Source organism: Oncorhynchus mykiss, chromosome 24 (genome assembly GCF_057628025.1).
Source record: "Oncorhynchus mykiss isolate SJ-2025 chromosome 24, ASM5762802v1, whole genome shotgun sequence".
NCBI lineage: Eukaryota > Metazoa > Chordata > Actinopteri > Salmoniformes > Salmonidae > Oncorhynchus > Oncorhynchus mykiss.
Genome location: NC_143045.1, coordinates 21,081,013 through 21,107,379, shown reverse-complemented (window position 1 = coordinate 21,107,379; position 26,367 = coordinate 21,081,013). Strand labels below are relative to the sequence as shown.

Below are 26,367 nucleotides of genomic sequence, written 5' to 3'. Positions count from 1 at the left end.
CTACAACGTGATGAAACGTTTGTTGCACCTTGCTGAAAACAAGCACGGTGTTGTAAGCAAACAAGTCATCAGTTGTCGAAGCAACGCCCTCCTCCTTGCAGCAGTAGCACCTGCAGTCAGAAGCATAGGAAAGAACAAAATGTGCGTCTTAAGTTTTTATTTTTTCAAACTGTTAGTATGGTGACCACAGTTATTTGGCTGACCAATAGCCATCATCCAAAATTCCATGACCGTCACAGCCCTAGTGGCAATTCACATCATACTATATATAAAACTGAACTGATTAGATTGGAAGAGTTTTGTTGACTGCAATTCGCTCCCTACCCCTTCCTGTAACCCTTCAATGTTGGCAGATCTGTGGAAGCAATATGGTGGAAGCTTCACAACTAAATTGCTTATACCTATCCAGAGCCTTCACATCTGCAAACACTGAAGGGTTAGCACGAAGGGGGTAGGGAGTGTATTGGAACCGGCTGTGCGTTGGTGCTGTGTCAGGTGAGTTTTAGTGACTGTGTCTCTGTGTTTGCTGTGTCAAGGTGACTCCCAGCGGGTGGAGATGCCCAGGAGAGAGATGGAGGTGGTGAAGGGTCAGATGGTGGTCTTGCAGGCTTGGTACAGTCCCACATCTGATATCGGCAGGAACAGTGTCATCTGGAACTTCATGGCCAACGACTCCAAGCAGGTATGTAAGCTGAGATCTTCCTCCTTTCCACTAGAGGTCGACTGATGAATCAGCATGGCCGATTTTCAAGTTTTCATAACAATCGGTAATTGGCCTTTTTGGACGCTGATTACATTGCAATCCACGAGGAAACTGTGTGGCAGGCTGACACGAGTGCAGCATCAAAAGGACCTTGTTGCTGCAAGAAGCCAAGGTAAGTCGCTAGCTAGCATTAAACTTATAAAAAAACAATCAATCTTCACATAATCACTAGTTAACTACACATGGTTGATATTGTCCTGCTTTGCATATAATCAATGCGTTGCCTGTTAATTTATCATTGAATCACATCCTACACATCCTACCCAAATGGGTGGTGATTTAACAAAAGCGCATTCGTGAAAAAAGCTGAATTGTTGCACAAATGACCTAACCATAAACATCAATGCTTTTATTAAAATCAATACACAGAAGTATTTTTTTTTTACCTGCATATTTAGTTAAAAGAAATTCATGTTAGCAGGCAATATTAACTAGGGAAATTGTATCACTTCTCTTGAGTTCAGTGCAAGCAGAGTCAGGGTATATGCAACAGTTTGGGCCGCATGGCTCGTTGCGAACTGTGTGAAGACCGTAATTAATATGCCAGAATTTTACATAATTATGACTTAACATTGAAGGTTGTGCCATGTAACAGCAATATTTAGACTTAGGGATGCCACCCGTTCGATAAAATACGGAACGGTTCCAAATTTCACTGAAAGAACAAAGTTTTGTTTTCGAAATTATGGTTTCGGGATTTTTCCATATTAATGACCAAAGGCTCATATTTCTGTGTTTATTATAATTAAGTCTGATTTGATATTTGATAGAGCAGTCTGACTGAGTGGTGGTAGGCAGCAGCAGGCTTGTAAGCATTCATTCAAACAGCACTTTACTGCATTTGCCAGCAGCTCTTAGTAATGCTTGAAGCACAGCTCTGTTTATGACTTCAAGCCTATCAGATTAAGTTGGTAATACTAAAGTGCCTATAATAACATCCAATAGTCAAAGGTATATGAAATACAAATAGTTGACGCGTCATAATTCCTATAATAACTACAACCTAAAACGTCTTAACTGGGAATATTGAAGAACTAGGAATATTGAACCACCAGCTTTCATATGTTCTCATGTTCTGAGCAAGGAACTTAAATGTTAGCTTTTTTACATGGCACACATTGCACTTTTACTTTCTTCTCCTACACCTTGTTTTGCATTTTTTAAACCAAATTGAACATGTTTCATTATTTATTTAACATTCTGACATTTCAGAGTCTTAAAATAAAGTGGTGATCCTAACTAACTTAAAACAGGGAATTTTTACTAGGATTAAATGTCAGGAATTGTGAAACTGAGTTTAAATGTATTTGACTAAGGTGTATGTAAACTTCCGACTTCAACTGTATATATATCGGTATCGGCATTGAAAAATCATAATCAGTCGACCTCTAGTTTCCACAGAAACCACTGTTGCTGGATCTTTTCTCATTAACTTTTCCCTGAAGTGTTATGTCCCTCTAGTTGGTGATTAGTTGGTGTGCGGTCTGAAGGAACAGACTTATGTTGAAGAAGCTGTTTGATTATTTCAGGGCTGGGAGCGGCTCTGCTCAGGTTTCAGACAGTTTTACAGTTTTATTCTCAGTAATCCAATCTCCTTCTAGTAATCCCAGATCTGGCCACATCTCACAGGCATTTCAGCCATGCGGCAGGTAGCCTAGTGGTTAGAGGGGCGAGCCAGCAACCTGAGGGATGCAAGTTCAAATCCTGTGTCCGACTGGAAAAAGCTGGTGGGAAGTGAGCTGGCAACTACAGGGTTGCTGATAGCAAATCCTGGATGCCATTGCCTGCCGTTGTGCCCTGAGCAAAGCATTTAACCCCCTACAACAACAGGTGCCCAGTGTGGCAGCCCCCTGCACCTCTCAAAAACCGGTATGTCTGTCTTTTGGAGGACAATAAAGTAACCTTAATCTTAATGGCATGTACAGTGCCTATAGAAATTCTACACCCCCTTGAACTTTTTTTCACATTTTGCTGCCTTAAAATGAAATCTAAAAAGGGATTCAATTAGATTTCTTTCCTATACATCCAGACAACCTATTCTATTTTCAAAGTGAAAGAAAGTTATAGAACATTTTCCAAATTAAGAAAAAAAAAAAGAACTGAAGTATCATAATTGGATAAGTCTCCACCCCCCTAAGTTAATACTTGGTGTAAGCTCCTTTGGCAGCCATTACAGCTGTGAATCATTTTCATTAAGATTCTACTAACTTTGTAACCATATGTCACTAACGGTGTGGTTGTGTTGCATGTATCTCCTGTATGTTTAGAAAACCTCTGGATGTGTGTGTGCGTGGCTTCTTCAGTGATTACGATAATCTCAGTAGTTTCACTGGCCATGGCCTGTGAGCTTATCTCTAACAGAAAATCAGTCTAAAAATTCTAACTCCCATCTGCACATACATATCAGGATTATCTGAAGGACATTGACTTCTGTTATACGGTAAAATTGTGTGGCTATAGATGGCACCGGAAATCGTATTTCAGTTCAATATCAGTATTGTATATTTAGAGAACCGGTATTTCTCTAGTTACTTGCATTAGTTTTCATTACAACAAATCCTTTCATGCAGTGTTGCAAAAATGCTAGTCTCTCTCCTCGACAAGCAACACAAATGCTGGCTTGAAAAAGGCTAACAATATGTCGGGTTTATATACAGTATGCTGGCGCAAATAGAGGGCTTCTATGGAATGGAGTGCTCATCCGGGTAAAATCCTATCATTTCTGACAGTACATTTGGTTCCTGAACTGCGAAAAGGAACACAATCTACCGTAGCGTTCCCTATTGTGAAGTATTTCCCTTGTCTGTCTGTATGTGCAGGTCATCTCCTACAGTAACGGTGAGCCAGGGATCGGTAGTCCTGAGTTCAGGAAGCGTGTTGGGTTCAGCCTGTCCATGCCCTCGGCCAATCTCTCCATCTACATCAACAACACCCAGGAGTCAGACTCAGGACGATACCTCTGCAATGTCATCATCCCTGGAGCCGCCGGACTCTCTGGAGAAATGCGCCTTAATGTCAAAGGTACCATCCGGACCGGATGCCTTGTTTCTGGCACTTTCCAAAAATACTTGACTGTTTTTTGGGCCAACACTCAGAGATGGAATCACAAAAGTGTAAACTGTACTGCAGTTTGTACATATACACTGGGCTGTGTCTATAATATTTTCCTTCAGCTTCAACAGATGGAGAGAGTGTGTTGGCACATTTCCATTACCTTGCGCAGTGTGGCCAGCATTCTTGGAAATACAGTACCCTGTTCAATTGAAATGGATTAATACGATGCTTCAGGAGGTCAATTGGGGGTCAATTGTAGTAGGCCAAATCCTTTAATTTGTTTCTCTCATAGCTCTTCTGTTGTTTCTAACTGTCTGTTCTCTCTCACTCAGTCCCTCCCTCGCCTCCAGTGTGCTTGATGACTGGGTCATCTGTGCTGAACGGCAACGTGACACTGAGCTGTAAGTCCAGCTCGGGCAAACCCATCCCTCAGTACAAGTGGACCAAGAATGCCCCCATGTCAGAGGTCTTCTTTTCCCCCATGCAGAGTGAGTACTCCTTTATATCTGTACCAATAATGTTAGCCAATCACATTAGCTCTCTGCCTCAGTTAAGTTTTATCATAATTACGAGTAGTCCCCATCAGAATGGATTGAATCCTTATTGAATATACACAGAGTACAAAACATTAAACACCTTCCTAATATTGAGTTGCACCCCTATTTGCCATCAGAATAGCCTCAATTCGTCGGGGCATAGACTCTACAAGGTGTCGAAAGCGTTCCACAGGGACGCTGGCCCATGTTGACTCCAATGCTTCCCACAGTTGTGTCAAGTTGGCTGGATGTCCTTTGGGTGGTGGACCATTTTTGATACACACAGGAAACGGTTGAGCATGAAAAATCCAGCAGCGTTGCAGTTCTTGACACACTCAAACCAGTGCGTCTGGCACCTACTACCATAACTCTTTCAAAGGCAATTCAATATTTTTTCTTACCCATTCACCCTCTGAATGGTACACATACACAATTCATGTTTCAATCATCTCAATTGTCTCAGGTGACAACAATAAGGGATCATAGCTTTCACCTGGATTCACCTGGTCAGTATATGTCATGGAAAGAGTTCCTAATGTTTTGTACACTCAGTGCATGTAATGTACTGTATGATATAAGGATTACAAAGGATAGCTCACCTCCATCCATCGCCGATGTATAGCACACCAACCATGTGATGCAGTGAAAACACCTGCCACTACTATGGATGGGTGCAATATAATTTTTGTCAATGCAAACTGTCATTGTACTCTTCACAGCAGCTTTATATGGGTTATTGTAGTAAGGAACCCTGCCTCTCACTAAGATTGTCAAATGAGAGCTAAAATAGATACATTGATAGACTCTAAGTAATACCTAGCTTCTAAATAGCCATTGACATAAGATGGAGATGATTCCAAATTAATTACAAATATATAGTTTCAGAGAGAGCCTATAATTCGGATATTTCTTTTCCACTAATTGGTCTTTTGACCAATCAGATTTTTGCCAATAGAAATATAATTGGGCTGACTGTGAACACAGCCATAGCATCTCCCATGTTTTTACTGGTATATCTGCTCAGAAAACCCATTCAGGGTGCATTCTCCCATATGGTGTAATCTCTCCTAACCTTCTCCACTGGAATGTATTGCCAGGGGTTCGCTTGTTAACTCTGTGAGTCGGGCTAAATGTTGAGGACAAATGTGTGCTGTGTTGGCGATGGGATTGCAGATCCTAATTTCTCTCTCTTTTTTTTCTCTCTGGTGACTGAGTTTTTTCTTTGAAATGCCACAACATGCACCACTTAATCCTCTTTAAAGAATGGGAAACATTCACGACGTACACACTGCATGCTCATGTCAGACTTGCAGAGAGTGAGAGAAAAATATTAAATCAAGGTTTATTTTTCTTACTTTACTGCACATATGCCTTTTATATTGTATTATTTTGTGAAGAGTTGTGAAAATACAGTGGAAACAATTATTGTGAAAGCACCAGCTGTTTCTGAGCAACAATGAGGCTTACACTGATTGACCAAGTACTAGAATAGCTCCTCCTCTGATCTCTGATCCCCTCGCTTCTTCTATAGATTACCCAACAAATAATACACTTTATCTGTTTCACTGCCTTATTGACTCAATGTCCAGGACTGTGGGTTTGAATGCACCAACAAACACACACCGACAAACCTGCAAAATCTCTAGAACACTCTGATCCTCTGTATTTTTCTCTTTGACCTGGCACATGCTCTCTGTGACATTGAGCCTCCACCCCTGTGTTCTACCGGCATTCTACTTTCGACTGAGCGTAAGGGCTTGGTATTATCAAACTCAAGTGTTCATTTTTATTGTTTTGGTCCAGCAGCAGCAGTAGGCAAATTATTTTCTGCTACTGAAAAATTTGGCAAGTTTCAGTTGTTTATGGTAGTAACTTTGTCAGTGGTGGCACATTGCTTAGCCTAAATTGCCCATATGGAACAAGAGATGTGATTTACAACACCATGTGACCTGATCCTACCTACTATAGAAACATTGATGTTGTTATTATAAGATTAGTCTTTGTTTTTATTTTATTATATTAAAAACCAAGCTTATGTAAATGATTCTCTTTTGTAATGCTATACCAACCTAACTTAAACTGTAATCTTGCTTATTTAACATTTGACATGTCCATACATGGCTCGCACATGATGCAACACAATTTAGCCTGTGTAAGGTATTTTCTACTTATGAAAGTGCTGTGTAAGATAATTCCATATTGAAGACAATTACCTACTTACAATGTAGACTGCATACATTTTTAAAAACATATTTAGCAAAAAACTAGATACATTTTTGTTATTGCTATTATGGCCTATTAGGTCTCCACAAATCACAATAAACTAAGACGAAAATTCATGCCCTCCCGCTGAATTGGAGTGCATGACAACACACAACATCAAAAACCATGCATGACTTGAAGCCACCACATATTAGCTATTGATTGGTCAAGCCCTTGCCACACATACAACTTCTTAAGTCACCAAAAGCCAGCACTTTTACGACACCTCCAGGTATTTCATCCTGAAGTGAAAATGGCAACAATATTTTCTGACACACCCCATGAGCTATTTTAATTTGTCAATATAGCGAGCTACCCTCAAATAATCAGCATGTCTCTCTCGCTTCATTCTAAGATGCTGTGTTTCTATTGTTCCCGATCTCTACTTCTCTCCTGCCTTTGTCTCATCACTCTTTTTTTGCAAACTTTTGCAGCTATCAACACCTTACAGCTAGCTCCCTTCTAAGGGTTAGGGGTTGATGTCTGTCTTCCCTAATCACTCTCTTCACCAGCCCTTCTTCTCTCAGTCACTATCTCTGCCACTTTTCTCTCCTGCATGACCACAGAATGGAGAGCCTGCCCCTCGACCTTGCTTGTTCTAGGGTTCATGGGTAAGGGTTTCACACATACATCCTCAACCCACCTAGGACTCAGAAGCCTGTAAAGCCCCACAGCCTATATAATGTTAGATCTCGCCGGCTTGTTGTCCTAAAAAACAGAAATGAGTCACCTCTGGTTTGTTCAGCCATTCCTATAGGGGAATTAATGAGGAAGGAATGGGGTTTGGGGATAAATGCCAAAAATAATGTCTGAGGTTAACACAGGCTTAGGAGATATTATACCTTTTGTTCTGAGATATCAGTCAGTTAACATGGCCTTTATTAATTATGAAGCCTTGAGGTGCATTAAGTGCTTGTTTTTGATTAAATATGTGCTTCAACATTCACAATAGTGGCATTAGCTGACAAAGTTTCTCATAGAACAAACTGTATAAAATATCCTGAGCCTGTGTTTACCATAGACCTTATTTTGGGGCGTTCATCCAAAAACCCACAAAAAAACATTCATCCCTCCATAGGCATTGGCCAATGATCCATGGCGGAGTTTGTGCCTACAAAAAGATGCTATTGCTCTCTATAATCTTGCTGGTGTCACCCCAACCCCCCATCCTCAGGTAAACTCCCCTGACCCACCATTGGACAGACACGGATATAAAGTTGAACCTTTAGAAGAATTGTATATGTTATTCATCCAAAGGCATGTCTTCATTAATCCTCGCCAATGACTTTTCCTTGAATACATCTGCATTGCCCTTTATAAACTCAGTCGATCTGAGATTACATGTCTTTGACTTGCGTGATAGAAGATGTTTCCTTTGGTATGGACCAACTGATACGAGCCCTTGGCCCTTAGACATCTGGCCTGAAGATGAAACCACTTCATAACATAGCAACCACTATACTGTAGGTTAACCTCTTCATAACATGCTCAGATAACACCATATAAAAGTATGAAAGTCCACAGTAATCAATATGCTAATATAAAATAAATGGTAAATGACTGTGAAGTCAAGTAGTGAATGTAAAGGCTACATATCAAGGCCATAGAGAAAGAGAAAGCATGGACTTTCTCACAATGGCTGTCATTGGTCCATTCATCAAATGACAGACATTCAACGATTCAATCAAAACTATGATTGCAAGGTCCACTCTGCTGCATTTGCTGAGGTCATTGAGTTTGAATTTAATCCAGAATAAGTGTTTTGTTTTTGTCTTGTACGTAGACTAAGATTGTGTCTTAACATTCTGAATATGTATGAAACATGAAGGTGCACAAATAACAGTTGGCACAAATATTGTGAGTTTGTTTGTGTGTTCTTGCGTTCTTAGATCTTTCCAGTAGAAATGTTTGTGATAGTAGCAAGTGACTGTAGATGGTACTGTAGTTAGTTATTTCATGGTTTGATTTCAGTGTATTTTAATCAGTACAATACTTTCTTGGTATATAGAGATTGGTGATGTCTTTGGATCTTGATTGCAGTGCAATTTAGAACATCTGCCAAATTTAAGAATGGGCTGATCTGTTGTTAACCTGTAGCAATTCTGTCTGGCTCCTCTGGGTTACTAATGGCAGGTGCCTATTGTACACACCTATAGGCACGTCCATCCGCAAATGATATCTTCTCCAAGAGGTTTTGTTTATTATGAAATTTAAAGTATGAGTTAGCAGTAGCACCGTTGCGTTGTGTAGTCTGTGTGCTTTGTGTGCCTTATGATTTGCCCCCACCCTCCCAGAGAGAACAGCAGATGGTGCATGCTGAGGTTATCAAACAAGAATTCCAGCCAGCAGTTCATTCCTAGACTTTGGGACAGGGACAAACAGCTGTTTGTCACAATGAAAATTTAGGACAGAGGACATTATTCGCCATAGTTTATTTATAGGATTTTGTAGTCTGGTTATTAGTAAAGGTACTGACATCATATTGTGAACTTTAGCTTCTCTACTTGAGTTGAGCTGGTTGAGTCACTGGGTTGTTTTGATTCTCCATTTATGAAATGCCTCAGAATATATGATGAAGAAATATGTATTTGTTTTCCCCCTTGATCCTTTATATTGGTATATATGGGTAGACCCCCAGCCATCCAAGTCATAGACTGTTCTCTCTGCCACCGCACAGCAAGCGGTACCGATGCACCAAGTCTGGAACCAACAGGACCCTGAACAGCTTCTAGCCATAAGACTGCTAAATAGTTAACTTAATTTGACTCATCACATATTCTGCTGCTACTGCTTATTATCTATCCTGTTGCCTAGTCACTTTGCCCCTACCCATATGTACATATCTACCTCAATGACCTCGTACCCCTGCACATCGACTCGGTACTGTATAAAGTTATCGTTACTCATTATGTATTTATTCCTTGTGTTATCTTTATATTAATCAATCTTTCTCTCTGCATTGTTGGAAAGGGCCCGTAAGTAAGCATTTCACTGTTAGTCTACACCTGTTGTTTATGACGCATGTGACAAATAAAATGTGATTTAATTTGAAAACACATCTGATGAAAATATTCTCTTGTGACGTTTCCAATCGGATTTTGAGAGGATTTGCTTGATAAGAGCTGCCCCACATGTTTATTATTATACATACTTACAATAGAACATCCCCACGCCAGCTATGACAAGTGGACCACAGCAACTAAGATTATGCCAACTGATGAAGTCCAGCTGTGAAAAGCCACAGGTTCTGATTCATCATTGTGGAGACTCCTTGTCTGGTGTTTAACCATTTGCTAGTGAGGTCTCTACATATAACCTAATTTATGCCCGGGACAGAAAGGAGTGATATCATCGAAGAGGATCCATACTTGTATAAAGAAAACCAACAGCTCATCCCACTGGGAAAACACTGGTTGAATCAACGTTGTTTCCACGTCTGTGCCCAGTGGGATTTGACTCCCTAGGACCAGGATACCCCTCAATACTTATAGCTTCGGAACCAAGAGAGTATTGTACTTGGTAGAGTGTGTAGTCTAATTATGTTTGTATACATACTGTAGCTACCCTTGTGTTACTGTCAGTATTACTGTAGATGGAGATTGTGTATAACGTTCTGTGCACTGTACAGTACATGAATGTGTTCATGATGTAGAGGCAAGAGTGTGTAACACTGTCTCTCTCTTTCAGATGAGAGGCAAGGCACCCTCAGGCTGAGTAACCTCACTAAGAGCATGTCAGGGAAATATGTGTGCCGAGCTAGCAACACTGCCGGCTCTGACACTTGCTCTATCAACCTGGAGGTCTTCACCTGTATGTATAGGAAGTAAACACATAATCTCATACTAGTATATACAGACTGCTCTTGTTTCCTGTTCTAATCCTCTCTGTTGGTGTCCTCTTCCACAGCCTCTAATGCTGGAGCGATTGTTGCTGCTACTCTGGGGTCCATCGTGGCACTGGTAGCCATCGTACTCTTCCTCATCTTCATACTGAGGAGGAGAGACCATGAAGAGGAGGAGCTAGCCAATGATATCAAGTGAGATTTTGTCATTGGAAAAACAGGTACAGTTGTTAAACGTCACAGGATGTACAACTACTAGTACTCCACCATGGACAGTGTTCTAATTCTGCAGGTTGGTGATTGGAGGATGTGTGTGATATGATCTTAGTTTGTGTTTTCTCATTGGCTGCTTATCTATTACAGGGAGGATGCCCAGGCACCCAAGCGTGTTTCCTGGGCAAAGAGCGGCACAGGCTCAGACCTCCTCTCCAAAAATGGCACGCTGTCCTCCATAGCCACGACCCCGCATCTACGAGACCCCCAGCAGCCCAACAACTTCCGCTACCCCTACCCCACTGCTCCGGCCTCTGACACAGGCTCTGTGTTCAATGCCTACCGCCTTCGGCCTGGAGAGCCCAACCCCTTGCAGGGCCTCCCAGGGTACATCAGTGGCACACCTCCACCCAGGCACACCAGACCCCTCTGTGTTGCAAACAACATTGATGCCACCTCTCCACACAGGCACAGTCGACCCCCCAGTTCTAACCACATCAGTGGGACTCTACCCCCTGGCCACACCCGGCCCCTCAGCACTAGTATCATTGTTGACACCCCTCCCCATGGGTTCAGTCAACCCCCCAGTCCTAACCATGTTGGTGTCACCTCTCCACATGGGCACGGCAGACCCCCTAGCTCTAACAACATTGGTACCCCCTCCCCACATGGGAACAGTCAACCCCCAAGTTCTAACAATATCGGTGCCCCCTCTCCACATGGGCACAGCAGACCACCAAGCTCGAACCACATTGGCGGTAGCGCTCTACACAGGCACAGTCGACCTCCCAGTTCCAACCACAGCCGACCTCCCAGCATCAGTAGCATTCCTCACTATGGACACAGCAGAACCTCCAGTTCCAACGGTGCCCCACCCCATTCCCCACCTGGCCACATGGTCACAGACCCCGACAAAACTGAGGGCGCCCAGCCCCAGGTGCCACACCCTCTCACCTCGCCAATCAGCTCCACCACCCTGGCCCGTATAGGTGCTGTGCCCGCTCAGAGCCAGGCTGGATCACTGGTATAGCCCACTGGAATGTCTCACATTTTACTTTTGAACACAAACTGAAGCAAATGGATAAAGACTTCCTCAAAGTAAGACTGTATAGAGGAGAGAAGGATTTGCTACAAATTAAAATCACTTTTTATTGCAGTTGTTCAAAGTAGAATGAAGAACTCATGCTAAAGAAGACAAATGAGAAATTATGACACTTGTGGAATCGACTGTATTCAAGTCTGCACAAGTTCAAAGACTTGTTTTAGCTGTTTTCAAATACCATTATCAGAGTCTTTAAGGTTAAAACAAGGCCTATTCTCTAAAACATTGTTTGTGAATCCATATTTTTGACTTAGTCATGGCCAAAAGTTTTGAGAATGACACATGAATTTCCTGCTACAGTGTCTTTAGATATTTTTGTCGGATGTTACTATGGAATACTGAAGTATAATTACAAGCATTTCATAAGTGTCAAAGGCTTTTATTGACAATTACAGGAAGTTGATGCAAAGAGTCAATATTTTCAGTGTTGACCCTTCTTTTTCAAGACCTCTGCAATCCACCCTGGCATGCTGTCAATTAACTTCTGGGCCACATCCTGACTGATGGCAGCCTATTCTGCAATAATCAATGCTTGGAGTTTGTCAGAATTTGTGGGTTTTTGTTTGTCCACACGCCTCTTGAGGATTGACCACAAGTTCTCAATGGGATTAAGGTCTGGGGAGTTTCTAATCAAATGTATTTATATAGCCCTTCGTACATCAGCTCATATCTGAAAGTGCTGTACAGAAACCCAGCCTTGTGAACATATTTAAATACAGTATAAAATACATGTTTTTGGAAAAAGGTTTTGTATTTCAATTTCAATCAGGACATTTATTTTTTACACTTGGTTGAAAAACTGTGTTTTTGAATCTGAATAAAAACTGTCCATGGACCCAAAATATCGATGTTTTGTTCCCTGAGCCACGTAGTTATCACTTTTGCCTTATGGCAAGGTGCTCCCTCATGCTGGAAAAGGCATTGTTCGTCACCAAACTGTTCCTGGATGGTTGGGAGAAGTTGCTCTCAAAGGATGTGTTGGTACTATTCTTTATTTATGACTGTGTTCTTAGGCAAAATTGTGAGTGAGCCCACTCCCTTGGCTGAGAAGCAACCCCACACATGAATGGTCTCAGGATGCTTTACTGTTGGCATGAAACAAGACTGATGGTAGCGCTCACCTTGTCTTGTCCGGACAAGCTTTTTTCCGGATGCCCCAAACTATCGGATAGGGGATTCATCAGAGAAAATGACTTTACCCCAGTCCTCAGCAGTCCAATCCCTGTACCTTTTGCAGAATATCAGTCTGTCCCTGATGTTTTTCCTGGAGAGAAGTGGCTTCTTTGCTGCCCTTCTTGACACCAGGCCATCCTCCAAAAGTCTTTGCCTCACTGTGCATGCAGATGCACTCACACCTGCCTGCTGCCATTCCTGAGCAAGCTCTGTACTGGTGGTGCCCCGATCCCACAGCTGAATCAACTTTAGGAGACGGTCCTGGCGCTTGCTAGACTTTCTTGGGTGCCCTGAAGCCTTCTTCACAACAATTGACCCGCTCTCCTTGAAGTTCTTGATGATCCGATAAATGGTTGATTTAGGTGCAATCTTACTGACAGCAATATCCTTGCCTGTGAAGCCCTTTTTGTGCAAAGCAATGATGACGGCACGTGTTTCCTTGCAGGTAACCAATGGATGACAGAGGAAGAACAATGATTCCAAGCACAACACTCCTTTTGAAGCTTCCAGTCTGTTATTCGAACTCAATCAGCATGACAGAGTGATCTCCATCTCCATGATGTCAGCTGGTCCTTTTGTTGCAGGGCTGAAATGCAGTGGAAATGTTTTTTGGGGGATTCAGTTCATTTGCATAGCAAAGAGGGACTTTGCAATTAATCTGATCACCCTTCATAACATTCTGGAGTATATGCAAATTGCCATCATACAAACTCAGGCAGCAGACTTTGTGAAAATGTATATTTGTGTCATTCTCAACTTTTGGCCACGACTGTATATACATGTTTTATATGCCAGTTACAACAATTGATGAGGGTTTGCCTGGAGAGAATGTATGCTCATCAACTCACACCATCATGTTGACACTAAGCACATTACTGCTCATAGAGATGTAAAGCGTTCATGTGGAGTTGTGATCACCCCAGTAGAACAGACAAGAAAGTGTCGACCCGTACTTGTATCTAATAAGAATATTTGTGGTTTTATTACATTTATGTACACAGAGAATATATTACTAATCTCAATTAGGTAGCTGGAATGTATAATTCATCAATGACAGAGATCTGGGTTTTAAATATTCTTCCCTTAATGGCAAAAGGTCTCGTGCAGTCAATCGTGCACTCGTGTGTTTTGAGGTTGGAATACTGTGAAATTATAATGGCCATTTAGTGTAAGAGCTGCTTGAGAAATTGGTCTTTGTTTCCAATAGAAAATGTAGCAACATCATTGTTATAGAGAAACTGCTGCATTGGACCTTTAAAACATGGTTCATGCAGTACCAAATATTATAGAACATCTCAGTCATCCAACCCATCTAGATGATACATTTAATTGTGTTTTATGATTAAACTGAATCATGAGAACCAAACTTGCTCATGTTTCAAATGTTGCCGCCATAACTGAATGTGCAGGAGAGGTTGTGATGTCATCGAACGAATCATCTGGTATAGATAACCAAAAACCTTCTCCACAAAACACAGCATGGAGAAATATGACATATCTAATATGGTTCCACTTCCATATCCCTCAATGAGCAGCTGTTATTTAATTCCACACAAACAGGAAAGGACCTAATTACAGCTTTAGCCTATAGTATTCCCCCTTTAAAAGGGGGGAGTTCAAGACACTTGAGGGATACAGTCAAACAACAAGAAGCCTGCCACCACACCATCCCTTCAAGACAGGAGAAAATCCCTTTTTGGCCAGCCCATGGCATATTTATCCAGACTGACAGTAAACTTCTGGCAATTATCATCTGCATCATTTAATTTGTTCCTGAAAGAGAAAATATAAAAGGGTAAATCAGTAATTTGTCAATGCAACAGTGGTAGTGATCACAAGTTTATAAAGATGTGTGCATTGTCATTAAAATACTGAACCATTATGTTATAAAGCACAGCTTTGTCATAGTAAGAGCGGTGTATACATACCCTCCGGTATCTGGTGGACTCTGATGTCCCGGACAAACTGCTGAACAGCGTAGTCTTTGAGGTAACCTTATCCACCATGCATCTGGAGTGCCTGGTTACAGATCTATTGAGAGAAGGCAGAGATACCGATGTGTGTGAGAGATGTGCAGCTACATCTGATAACTAGACTTCTACATCATTACACCACTTACTGTAAAATGTTGAGTCTCCAACATGCACTGGTCCTTTTTTAATGGTTGGGCATCGTTTCACATTTTAGCAAAGAAACAATGGCCTACAATACACTCTGGGTCTCCAAAAAAAGTGTAATTCTGCTGCAGTGGAATTTCACTGCACCTTTACCCTGTGTTGAATGACTGATCCCTGCATGTCAAAACGAAAGTCTGCTGCAGTTGAAACAAATACACTTCCAGGCTAATAGCTAGCTCATGGAAGTTTTACTGTAAATACTCAAATAACACAGTATCCCTACGAACCATTTTGCCTAACGAATTGACTCAAGTTGAAGCATTCGTCAGTGACAAAGAGTTTGGCCATGGAGCAGAGGGACACAGCTTCAGACCCTCCTGCATTGCCAGGGCAGCCTCACACACCAACAGACGCGACGCCACTAGCTTGGTGGCCATCTCTGCCAACTTAAACTGCAGGAACTACAGTAGAAACCCAGAGGGAAACCGTCAAACACAGTATCACTAAAGGTCTTTCCCAATTCAAAGCACACAAATATGTATACACACATATATAGACATATACACATATATATATATATAAATATACACACACATATATATGTATATACACTGCTCAAAAAAATATAGGGAACACTAAAATAACACATCCTAGATCTGAATGAATTAAATATTCTTATTAAATACTTTTTTCTTTACATAGTTGAATGTGCTGACAACAAAATCACACAAAAATGATCAATGGAAATCAAATGTATCAACCCATGGAGGTCTGGATTTGGAGTCACATTCAAAATCAAAGTGGAAAACACACTACAGGCTGATCCAACTTTGATGTAATGTCCTTAAAACAAGTCAAAATTAGGGTCAGTAGTGTGTGTGGCCTCCACGTGCCTGTATGACCTCTCTACAACGCCTGGGCCTAGGAGGAACCCAGGGCCAACCACACCAGCATATGGTCTCACAAGGGGTCTGAGGATCTCATCTCGGTACCTAATGGCAGTCAGGCTACCTCTGGCGAGCACATGGAGGGCTGTGCGGCCCCCCAAAGAAATGCCACCCCACACCATGACTGACCCACCACCAAACCGGTCATGCTGGAGGATGTTGCAGGCATCAGAACATTCTCCATGGCGTCTCCAGACTGTCACATGTGCTCAGTGTGAACCTGCTTTCATCTGTGAAGAGCACAGGGCGCCAGTGGTGAATTTGGCAATCTTGGTGTTCTCTGGCAAATGCCAAACGTCCTGCACGGTGTTAGGCTGTAAGCACAACCCCCACCTGTGGACGTCGGACACTCATACCACCCTCATGGAGTCTGTTTCTGACCGTTTGAGCAGACACATGCACCTTTGTGGCCTGCTGGAGGTCATTTTGCAGGGCTCTGGCAGTGCTCCTCCTTGCACAAAGGCAGAGGTAGTGGTCCTGCTGCTGGGTTGTTGCCCTCCTATGGCCTCCTCCACGTCTCCTGATGTACTCATCTCTGTCTCATGGTAGCGCCTCCATGCTCTGGACACTACGCTGACAGACACAGCAAACCTTCTTGCCACATCTCGCATTGATGTGCCATTCTGGATGAGCTGCACTACCTGAGCCACTTGTGTGGGTTGTAGACTCCGTCTTGTGCTACCACTAGAATGAAAGCACCGCCAGCATTCCAAAGTGACCAAAACATCAGCCAGGAAGCGTAGGAACTGAGAAGTGGTCTGTGGTCCCCACCTGCAGAACCACTCCTTTATTGGGGGTGTCTTGCTAAATGCCTATAATTTCCACCTGTTGTCTGTTCCATTTGCACAACAGCATGTGAAATGTATTGTCAATCAGTGTTGCTTCCTAAGTGGACAGTTTGATTTCACAGAAGTGTGATTGACTTGGAGTTACATTGTGTTGTTTAAGTGTTCCCTTTATTTTTTTGAGCAGTATATACAGTGCCTTGCGAAAGTATTCGGCCCCCTTGAACTTTGCGACCTTTTGCCACATTTCAGGCTTCAAACATAAAGATATAAAATTGTATTTTTTTGTGAAGAATCAACAACAAGTGGGACACAATCATGAAGTGGAACGACATTTATTGGATATTTTTAACAAATCAAAAACTGAAAAATTGGGCGTGCAAAATTATTCAGCCCCTTTACTTTCAGTGCAGCAAACTCTCTCCAGAAGTTCAGTGAGGATCTCTGAATGATCCAATGTTGACCTAAATGACTAATGATGATAAATACAATCCACCTGTGTGTAATCAAGTCTCCGTATAAATGCACCTGCACTGTGATAGTCTCAGAGGTCCGTTAAAAGCGCAGAGAGCATCATGAAGAACAAGGAACACACCAGGCAGGTCCGAGATACTGTTGTGAAGAAGTTTAAAGCCGGATTTGGATACGAAAAGATTTCCCAAGCTTTAAACATCCCAAGGAGCACTGTGCAAGCGATAATATTGAAATGGAAGGAGTATCAGACCACTGCAAATCTACCAAGACCTGGCCGTCCCTCTAAACTTTCAGCTCATACAAGGAGAAGACTGATCAGAGATGCAGCCAAGAGGCCCATGATCACTCTGGATGAACTGCAGAGATCTACAGCTGAGGTGGGAGACTCTGTCCATAGGACAACAATCAGTCGTATATTGCACAAATCTGGCCTTTATGGAAGAGTGGCAAGAAGAAAGCCATTTCTTAAAGATATCCATAAAAAGTGTTGTTTAAAGTTTGCCACAAGCCACATGGGAGACACACCAAACATGTGGAAGAAGGTGCTCTGGTCAGATGAAACCAAAATTGAACTTTTTGGCAACAATGCAAGACGTTATGTTTGGCGTAAAAGCAACACAGCTCATCACCCTGAACACAGCTCATCACCCTGAACACACCATCCCCACTGTCAAACATGGTGGTGGCAGCATCATGGTTTGGGCCTGCTTTTCTTCAGCAGGGACAGGGAAGGTGGTTAAAATTGATGGGAAGATGGATGGAGCCAAATACAGGACCATTCTTGAAGAAAACCTGATGGAGTCTGCAAAAGCCCTGAGACTGGGACTGAGATTTGTCTTCCAACAAGACAATGATCCAAAACATAAAGCAACATCTACAATGGAATGGTTCAAAAATAAACATATCCAGGTGTTAGAATGGCCAAGTCAAAGTCCAGACCTGAATCCAATCAAGAATCTGTGGAAAGAACTGAAAACTGCTGTTCACAAATGCTCTCCATCCAACCTCACTGAGCTCGAGCTGTTTTGCAAGGAGGAATGGGAAAAAAATTCAGTCTCTCGATGTGCAAAACTGATAAGAGACATACCCCAAGCGACTTACAGCTGTAATCGCAGCAAAAGGTGGCGCTACAAAGTATTAACTTAAGGGGGCTGAATAATTTTGCACACCCAATTTTTCAGTTTTTGATTTGTTAAAAACGTTTGAAATATCCAATAAATGTCGTTCCACTTCATGATTGTGTCCCACTTGTTGTTGATTCTTCACAAAACAATACAGTTTTATATCTTTATGTTTGAAGCCTGAAATGTGGCAAAAGGTTGCAAAGTTCAAGGGGGCCGAATACTTTCGCAAGGCATATACACACACATATATATATATATATACACATTGTATAAATCCTAAATTGTATATACACATTGTAGGATTTTTTATGAATGTATTTGCAAATTATGGTAGAAAATAAGTATTTGGTCACCTACAAACAAGCTAGATTTCTGGCTCTCACAGACCTGTAACTTCTTCTTTAAGAGGCTCCTCTGTCCTCCACTCGTTACCTGTATTAATGACACCTGTTTGAACTTGTTATCAGTATAAAAGACACCTGTCCACAACCTCAAACAGTCACACTCCAAACTCCACTATGGCCAAGACCAAAGAGCTGTCAAAGGACACCAGAAACAAAATTGTAGACCTGCACCAGGCTGGGAAGACTGAATCTGCAATAGGTAAGCAGCTTGGTTTGAAGAAAGCAACTGTGGGAGCAATTATTAGGAAATGGAAGACATATAAGACCACTGATAATCTCCCTCGATCTGGGGCTCCACGCAAGATCTCACCCCGTGGGGTCAATGTATATACATACACACACACACACACACACATACACATATATATTTACACATGGTTGATGATACTACTCGTTTATTGAGCGTGTCCTGCGTTGCGTATAATCGATGCAGTGCGCATTTGCGAAAAAGCACTCGTTGCTCCAACGTCTACCTAACCATAAACACCAATGCCTTTCTTAATACCAATACACAGAACTATATATTTTTAAACCTGCATATTTAGCTAAAAGAAATCCAGGTTAGCAGGCAATATTAACCAGGTGAAATTGTGTCACTTCTCTTGCATTCATTGCACACAGAGTCAGGGTATATTGAACAGTTTGGGCCGCCTGGCTCCTTGTGAACAAATTTGCCAGAATTTTACATAATTATGACATAACATTGAAGGTCGTGCAATTTAACAGGAATATTTAGACTGATGGATGCCACCCGTTTGATAAAATACGGAACGGTTCCGTATTTCACTGAAAGAATAAACGACTTGTTTTCGAGATGATAGTTTTCGGATTCGACCATATTAATGACCTAGGGCACGCATTTTTGTGTGTTATGTTATAATTAAGTCTATGATTTGATAGAGCAGTCTGACTTAGCGATGGTAGGCACCAGCAGGCTCATAAGCATTCATTTAAAAAGTACTTTTGTGCGTTTTTCCAGCAGCTCTGCTGTTTATGAGGCTGTTGTAACGATGTGATGTGAAATGACTAGCTCGTTAGCGGGGTGTGCGCTAATAGCGTTTCAAATGTCACTCGCTCTGCGACTTGGAGTAGTTGTTTCCCTTGCTCTGCATAGGTAACGCTGCTTCGAGGGTGGCTGTTGTCATTGTGTTCCTGATTCGAGCCCAGGTAGGAGCGAGGAAAGGGACAGAAGCTATACTGTTACACTGGCAATACTAAAGTGCCTATAATAAAATCCAATAGTCAAAGGTATATGAAATACAAATCGTATAGAGAAAAATAGTCCTATAATTCCTATAATAACTACAACCTAACATTTCTTACCTGGGAATATTGAAGACTCATCTTAATAGGAACCACCAGCTTTCATATGTTCTCATGTTCTGAGCAAGGAACTTAAACGTTAGCTTTCTTACATGGCACATATTGCACTTTTACTTTCTTCTCCAACACTTTGTTTTTGCATTATTTAAACCAAATTGAATATGTTTCATTATTTATTCGAGGCTATATTGATGTATTATATTAAGTTAAAATAAGTGTTCATTCAGTATTGTTGTAATTGTCATTATTACAAATAAATGTTAAAAATCGTCCGAATAATCGGTATAGGGTTTTTTTGTCCTCCAATAATCGGTATCGGCGTTGAAAAATCATAATCGGTCGACCTCTAATATATATATACACATATACATATTACATACGGCCATCAAATAACAAACCATTAAATAACCAACCAAAAAGGTAAACTTGTTGCCACCTCACCAATATTGATCCTAACTCCATTCAGGCCTCTCATAGCGATGTTAAAGCCCTGTCCCTCCTGACCCAGCCGACTGATCACTGGGACGTGGCAGTCCTCTAAGATCACTGCTCTGGTTGGCTGAGAGTTCCATCCCACCTGTTGAGATAACAGAGGCCTCCGTTGGAAAATCACTGCATCCATCAGGGCTTCAACACAACTATGACTCAACTATGCCCCCTGGTGGGCATTGCTTCACTTAGACATGTGGCAATGAACTATAGACCATGTAAATTTGTAGTCTCCTGCTTTACAGTTTATTAGACATACGGATTGTATTCAAAATTACCAATTTAAGACTATCAACATCAATCAAATGCTAGCTACCTTCTTCTCCTTGTTGCCAAAGCTGATTCCTGGAGTGTCTTTCTCCACCACCACACAGGAGATCCCCTTAGGACCTTTCCCTCCCGTCCGACACATTACTATGTACATGCCTGTCTCCTCCTCCACTGATGAAGGCCTGCAGCAGGACAAACACAGTGAGAGCGATTCCTCCACTTTATATCACAATTTATTCTTTCATATCAGCTACAGTAAGGAGATTAATAAAATCAGTGCCTTGGACCCATTGAGGACATCATGGTCTCCTTCCAACTTTGCATTAGTGAGTAACGAAGCAGCATCACTGCCACTGCCTGAAACATGAATGGGAAATGAGATTCAATAAGACAGAAAGGATAGCCACACTGCACAGGTTCATGGTGTCAATGCATGACACCATCACATAATAGAAAGATTAGGACAAAATACCAACCTGGCTCAGTGAGACAATAAGAGGCAAACTTGTCCATCGTACAAAGCTCAGGGCAGTACTTCTCCCTCTGCTCAGTGTTGCCGAAGGTGTCAATCATCCAGTTACACATCCTGCACAGAAATGAGCATCTATTAATGAACACCCCATTCTTACTCCTGCTTTCAATTAATATCTAGTCAATTGTCTGTATGTGATGTTTGGTGAATCTCTTGAGCAGACACTTCTGAGAGGTTGTGGTGATTGCTGGCATTTGCCACGCCTTACTTGTGAATGCTGAGGTAGGCTGTGGTGCTAACGCAGCCTGTCGATAAGGTCTCAAAGATGAGCGAGGTGTCCAGACGAGACCGGCCAGATCCCCCCCCCCCGGCTGTCAATAGATCCCCCCCCAAACCCCAGCTGGGCAGCCTTACGCATGGTCTCCACCGGGAAGATTTCCTGAACAATGAAAGTTGCTTTTTACATTCATACAAATGCCCTCTCACAAAAAAAGGGGTTTAAATGAATGCAGAGGAGGCTGGTGGGAGGAGCTAATGGCTGGAATGGCATTCATGGAAAGGAGTCAAACAGGTAGTTTCCATATGTTTGCTACTGTTCCATTTCTTCCATTGACATGTATGGGTTGAAAGGGAATAGCTAAACAAGTTGCACGGTACAGTAATACCTTTTCATCCCACTCAGCCATGTGTGGAGACATTTCATTTGCTGCGAAGTCAAAGGCCATCTTCTGAAACGCTTTTCTGTTCTTCACTGAGGCCATGAGCAGCTGCAAGGAGGGAGTTAAGAATAGAGTCATGCAGGTGTAAGTTAAAGTACTGTGTGAATTTCACCAGGTTCATATATTAATATGTCATGTTGATTTGTTATTATCCATGCTTGCATCTTGGGAGTAGGGGAGTGTGTACTTACGTTTTGCCCTGCGTGCTCAAATCATTTTGATGCACTATGAGAGGTAGGCACGCTTTTTCTGTCTGAGTTTGATTCTTTTAAGCACAAAGTCATACAGTGTTTTGTTCATGAATAATGTTGTATATTTAGAGAACTCATACGTCGATGGTATTGTTAAGATGCACTTGTAACTGTAGTTTTTAGAATTATATTAACATTCTGAATTCAACATGTGGTAAATAGCTAGCTAAGGTATTAGCAGGCTATAGTATGTGTGAACGATGGCTAGCTCCTCGAATGATCCCAGTCCCTCCTATTGTGCATCTATTGTAGAAAGAGGCGACGATTCGCAACATATGTGCTCTACAAATGTTTTAATTTCTTTTGGATGCAGATGCAAGCTGCAGATATTGAATTCTGCCTGAGCGCCTGCAATAGGCTGAGCAAGTTTAAACCACGCCCAGCCTCTACTGTGATAGACAGTTCCAACCCGTCTGTTGGCCTATCACAGTATAAAGAATACTGTTTACATACATCTTGTCAGTTCTCTGTTCTGGCCTGCGTGTTATTACAGTTTGCCCGTATATACGAAAGTTGCGTTGCCATTTATTACTTAGCTAATAAAAAATACATAGTATAAAATCGGTGACTCATTGTTATATTTATCCTGATACCAGATTTGAATTTACGCAACTCTAACAGATGGTGACCACCGACGTGATAGAAGGACGAGGCTGGAGATTGTCCGGCCGATTGGCCAGTACTGTCGTCGGACGGTGTGTCTCACAAATCCTGACCGGTCAACTAAAAGAGGTAAGCAGACACCTGTTGTGAAAAACTAAAGTTCTGCACATTGGAGTTATCCAAATTTAGTTTTGTGAGACACCTGTTTGATGTAAGTTACTAAATTTAAACTATTATGATGTGTGAGATTGGAAAATAGTTGAGAAAGTAATATCTCCATTGGCAACTGCAATTTTATTATTGATCAACAATACTTAATGATGCATTGTGTATGGGATGTACTAGTATGCCTGGCTGGTAAGTGGTAACAGAACACTTACTACATGTATGAATGGTGGGTAACGGGTGACCACCAAAGTGCGAATGGAAAGCCATATGATGCGAATGTGATGTACTAGCCAGAGCCAAGTGTGAATGACGGATAATTAAATTGATTACTCGGACTTGAGACCGATTTAGCCTTTGGGAAAGGGTCTCTCTAAGGTCCTAACAAAGCATGTGTGTGTGGAGTACATCTGGTAGTAAAGTCGGCCTCACTGACTACCAAGTTTGAGTGAGGCATTAAGTTGTTCTAGAAACGTGATCCGGTCGACATGTTAGTCATATTGTAACGGTTTTGACTTGAGGTTATTATTTATAGGGGTGCCAGGTAGGTTGTGCCTACCAGAGAAAACATTGGTTTCTCCTTTTAGTTTGGGAGGGAATGAGTCCCATCTGGTCCGTCAAGTCTACACCAATACAAAGGACTTATGTAAAGGTCAGGAGGGAAATCAACTTTTCATAAACCCTTAAAACATTGAAAAGAACTTCAAAAACAACTATTCTTTTGCGTGGGTTGTATTAGCAACATCAATGGATTACACACACATAATAATATAACACAATGAGTTCTGGTTCCTCCAGAAATGTCCTGTACCTCGGGCCTAAAAAGAGTCCAGCCCGGTAAAGGAGTTCAGTGAACTCAAGTGACTTTTGTCACGCAATGTTTGTCCGTTCATTCCGTGTAGCGTAAACCCAGTATTAAATCATACAATCAATATAACAATTTTACCACAGAACTTTAAAGCGTATCAGCTCTTACTAAGTCCTCAACTACATCTAACTACATAAATCATCACCGTATACATCATATCAAAACAAATGAAATACCGTATACAAAAAAGGTGGTAGTCAGTCGGTCAGTCAGACAATCCGCCAATAGATCTCCAGCGGAGAAAGGCCACGAAGAATGGAGAGGTGTAGTCCACGGACGCAAAGAGTGGATCCGATCCTGGGTAAACTCTCTCAGGCTCCAAAACACACGTTTAACAGCAACAAAACAACCTGAATAGAGAAGCGTCGGGGACACATCCTCAGTCACGTCTCCATCACAAAACCCCCCTTTTTGCGCAGCTGATGCTGGCTATTTAATTGAGAATTAAAGGGAAAGCACCCTATTGGAAGGAGAAGCACTGAGACGGTTCAGAATAATTCAGGGCCGTCACACACCCCCTCCCCTGGAAAAAGCCGACCATTGCCCTGGAAGGCACATCTTGTTCGGGGAAACCGAGAAAGGTCTCCTCATCACTTTCCTCTACAAAAATTTATGACTTTTTGGAGCTCATGCTCCTCAGCTGAGGGGTCACAGGCCTTAAGGTGTGAGACTTCTGGGTCTGGGAATCCGAGAAGTCTCCTCACTTTCCTCTTCAAAGATATCCAAGATCTTGCGGCGCTCAATCGCCTCCAATTCCTCAGCCGAGGGGTAACAGGCCTTAAGGCGTGAGACATGGACAACGCGCATATCTTCACCTGTGTCCTCTTTCACCACTCGGTAGTTCAAAGGGCCCATCTGCTCCACAATCCTATATGGTCCTTGCCATTTAGGAGCGAGCTTGGCAGAGAAGAATTGTTCAGCTTTCGAGTAAGGATGAGAGCGAAGCCACACCCGATCACGAAGCTGAAACTGCATGTCTCGTCTGTTCTTATCATAATTTCTCATCTGCTTGAGGCGAGCCTGGATCATGTTCTTTGAGACAAGAGCTCTCAAGTCATGGAGATGGACTACCTGGTCATAGCAAGCAGCGTCTGGAGTAAGCTGCTGGGGCTGTAGCACCATATCCAAGGGTCCTCGGAGGGGACGACTTAGGTTCAGCTCTGCAGGTGTGACTCCAGTGGACTCTTGCACAGCAGAATTCAGGGCAAATCGAAACTCGTGAAGGTGCTTGTCCCAGTGTTTGTGCTGGGTCCCTACATAGGAAGTAATCATTGTCTTCAAGGTTCGATTTACTCTCTCAGTGAGATTGGTCTGTGGGTGATAGGCCGTGGTCAACTTCTGTCTCAGGTTCCATCTTTGGCAGGTCTCCTCAAAGAGATCAGAGACAAATTGGGAACCTCGATCAGACAGGATGTAATCAGGCACTCCCCAGCGAGTCAGGATCTCTTTCGTAAGGATGTTAGAGACGGTCCTTGCTGTGGCCTGACGCAGGGAAAAGAGTTCCACCCACTTTGAATAATAATCAACAAACACAAGCATGTACACATTCTGATTGGAGCTTCTAGGAAATGGACCCATCAAATCCACTCCTAGCATTTCCCAAGGTCGGGTAACCACCGTTTGCTGCAACTTGCCAGCAGGCTTTCTACCTTCTGGTTTGTACATTTGACAAACCTGACAGTTTCGGATGTGTGACTTCACATCCATGCTCAGATGTGGCCAGTACAGTAACGCTTGCAACCGCTTGTAGGTTTTGAACCTGCCCAAATGACCAGCTAATGGGTCTTCATGGAAATGTTGAAGCAGTTGTAGGCGTAGAGTTTCAGGTATGTACAATTGGTAGAGGGTTCTGTGAGGTAGTTGTACAACACGGTAGATTTTGTCTTCCATGATGGTCAGCTTTGTGGTAGGATTGACCATCTTTTCTCCATCTTCCAGGATAGTCTGGTACAAAGCCTGTACTTCTGGATCATCCTGTTGGGCTTTCCATATGGTCTCATCAGAGATGGGAAAGTCTGTTTTGGGCGAGTCTCGACTGCTTGACAGGACAGTAGCACATGTAAAATGAGGGCCACCGTTATCGCATTATTCTGCAGCTGTTCCAACAGCCTTAACTCCTCTGGATGTTCCAGCTGAGCTCTTCTTACAGCCTGTAAAAGGAGATTGTCAGAAGGATTATCAAGGGTTAGTGGTAACGGAGCAACGGAAGAGAAGACTGCCACATTTGAACCCCAATCATGTAACTTCGTAGCTTCTGATTGGAAGAAATGCTTCTTGCTCGGATTGTATGGAAACCAGTAGCAATTGTGTGCGATATCAATCTGGACACCACTGAAGTACATGAAATCAATTCCCAACACGACAGGAAAAGCAAGGTTCTTGGTTTGTAGGATAACCGAAGGAATCATATAG

The 26,367-nt window shown here is 42.3% G+C and overlaps 1 protein-coding gene and 1 pseudogene across 3 annotated transcripts in view; one reads left to right on the top strand and one right to left on the bottom strand.

Moving 5' to 3' along the window:
• The window catches only part of LOC110503970 (endothelial cell-selective adhesion molecule), a 71,319-nt gene extending 57,009 nt beyond the window's left edge, over positions 1–14,310 (top strand). For 2 of the 3 annotated variants that reach the window (XM_021582660.3, XM_021582661.3), the window contains exons 2-7: positions 537–682; positions 3,583–3,784; positions 4,150–4,305; positions 10,303–10,425; positions 10,522–10,651; positions 10,820–14,310. In XM_021582660.3, the coding sequence (XP_021438335.3) occupies positions 537–682; positions 3,583–3,784; positions 4,150–4,305; positions 10,303–10,425; positions 10,522–10,651; positions 10,820–11,699 (1,637 nt within the window). In that variant the 3' untranslated portion in view covers positions 11,700–14,310. Of the gene's footprint in view, positions 1–536; positions 683–3,582; positions 3,785–4,149; positions 4,306–7,181; positions 7,227–10,302; positions 10,426–10,521; positions 10,652–10,819 lie in introns of all 3 variants that reach the window. The other variant, XM_090218638.1, reaches the window with a different exon arrangement.
• A 1,059-nt stretch (positions 14,311–15,369) lies between these two features.
• LOC110503364 (isobutyryl-CoA dehydrogenase, mitochondrial-like) lies at positions 15,370–22,086 on the bottom strand (annotated as a pseudogene).
• Between the last annotated feature and the right edge of the window lie 4,281 nt (positions 22,087–26,367).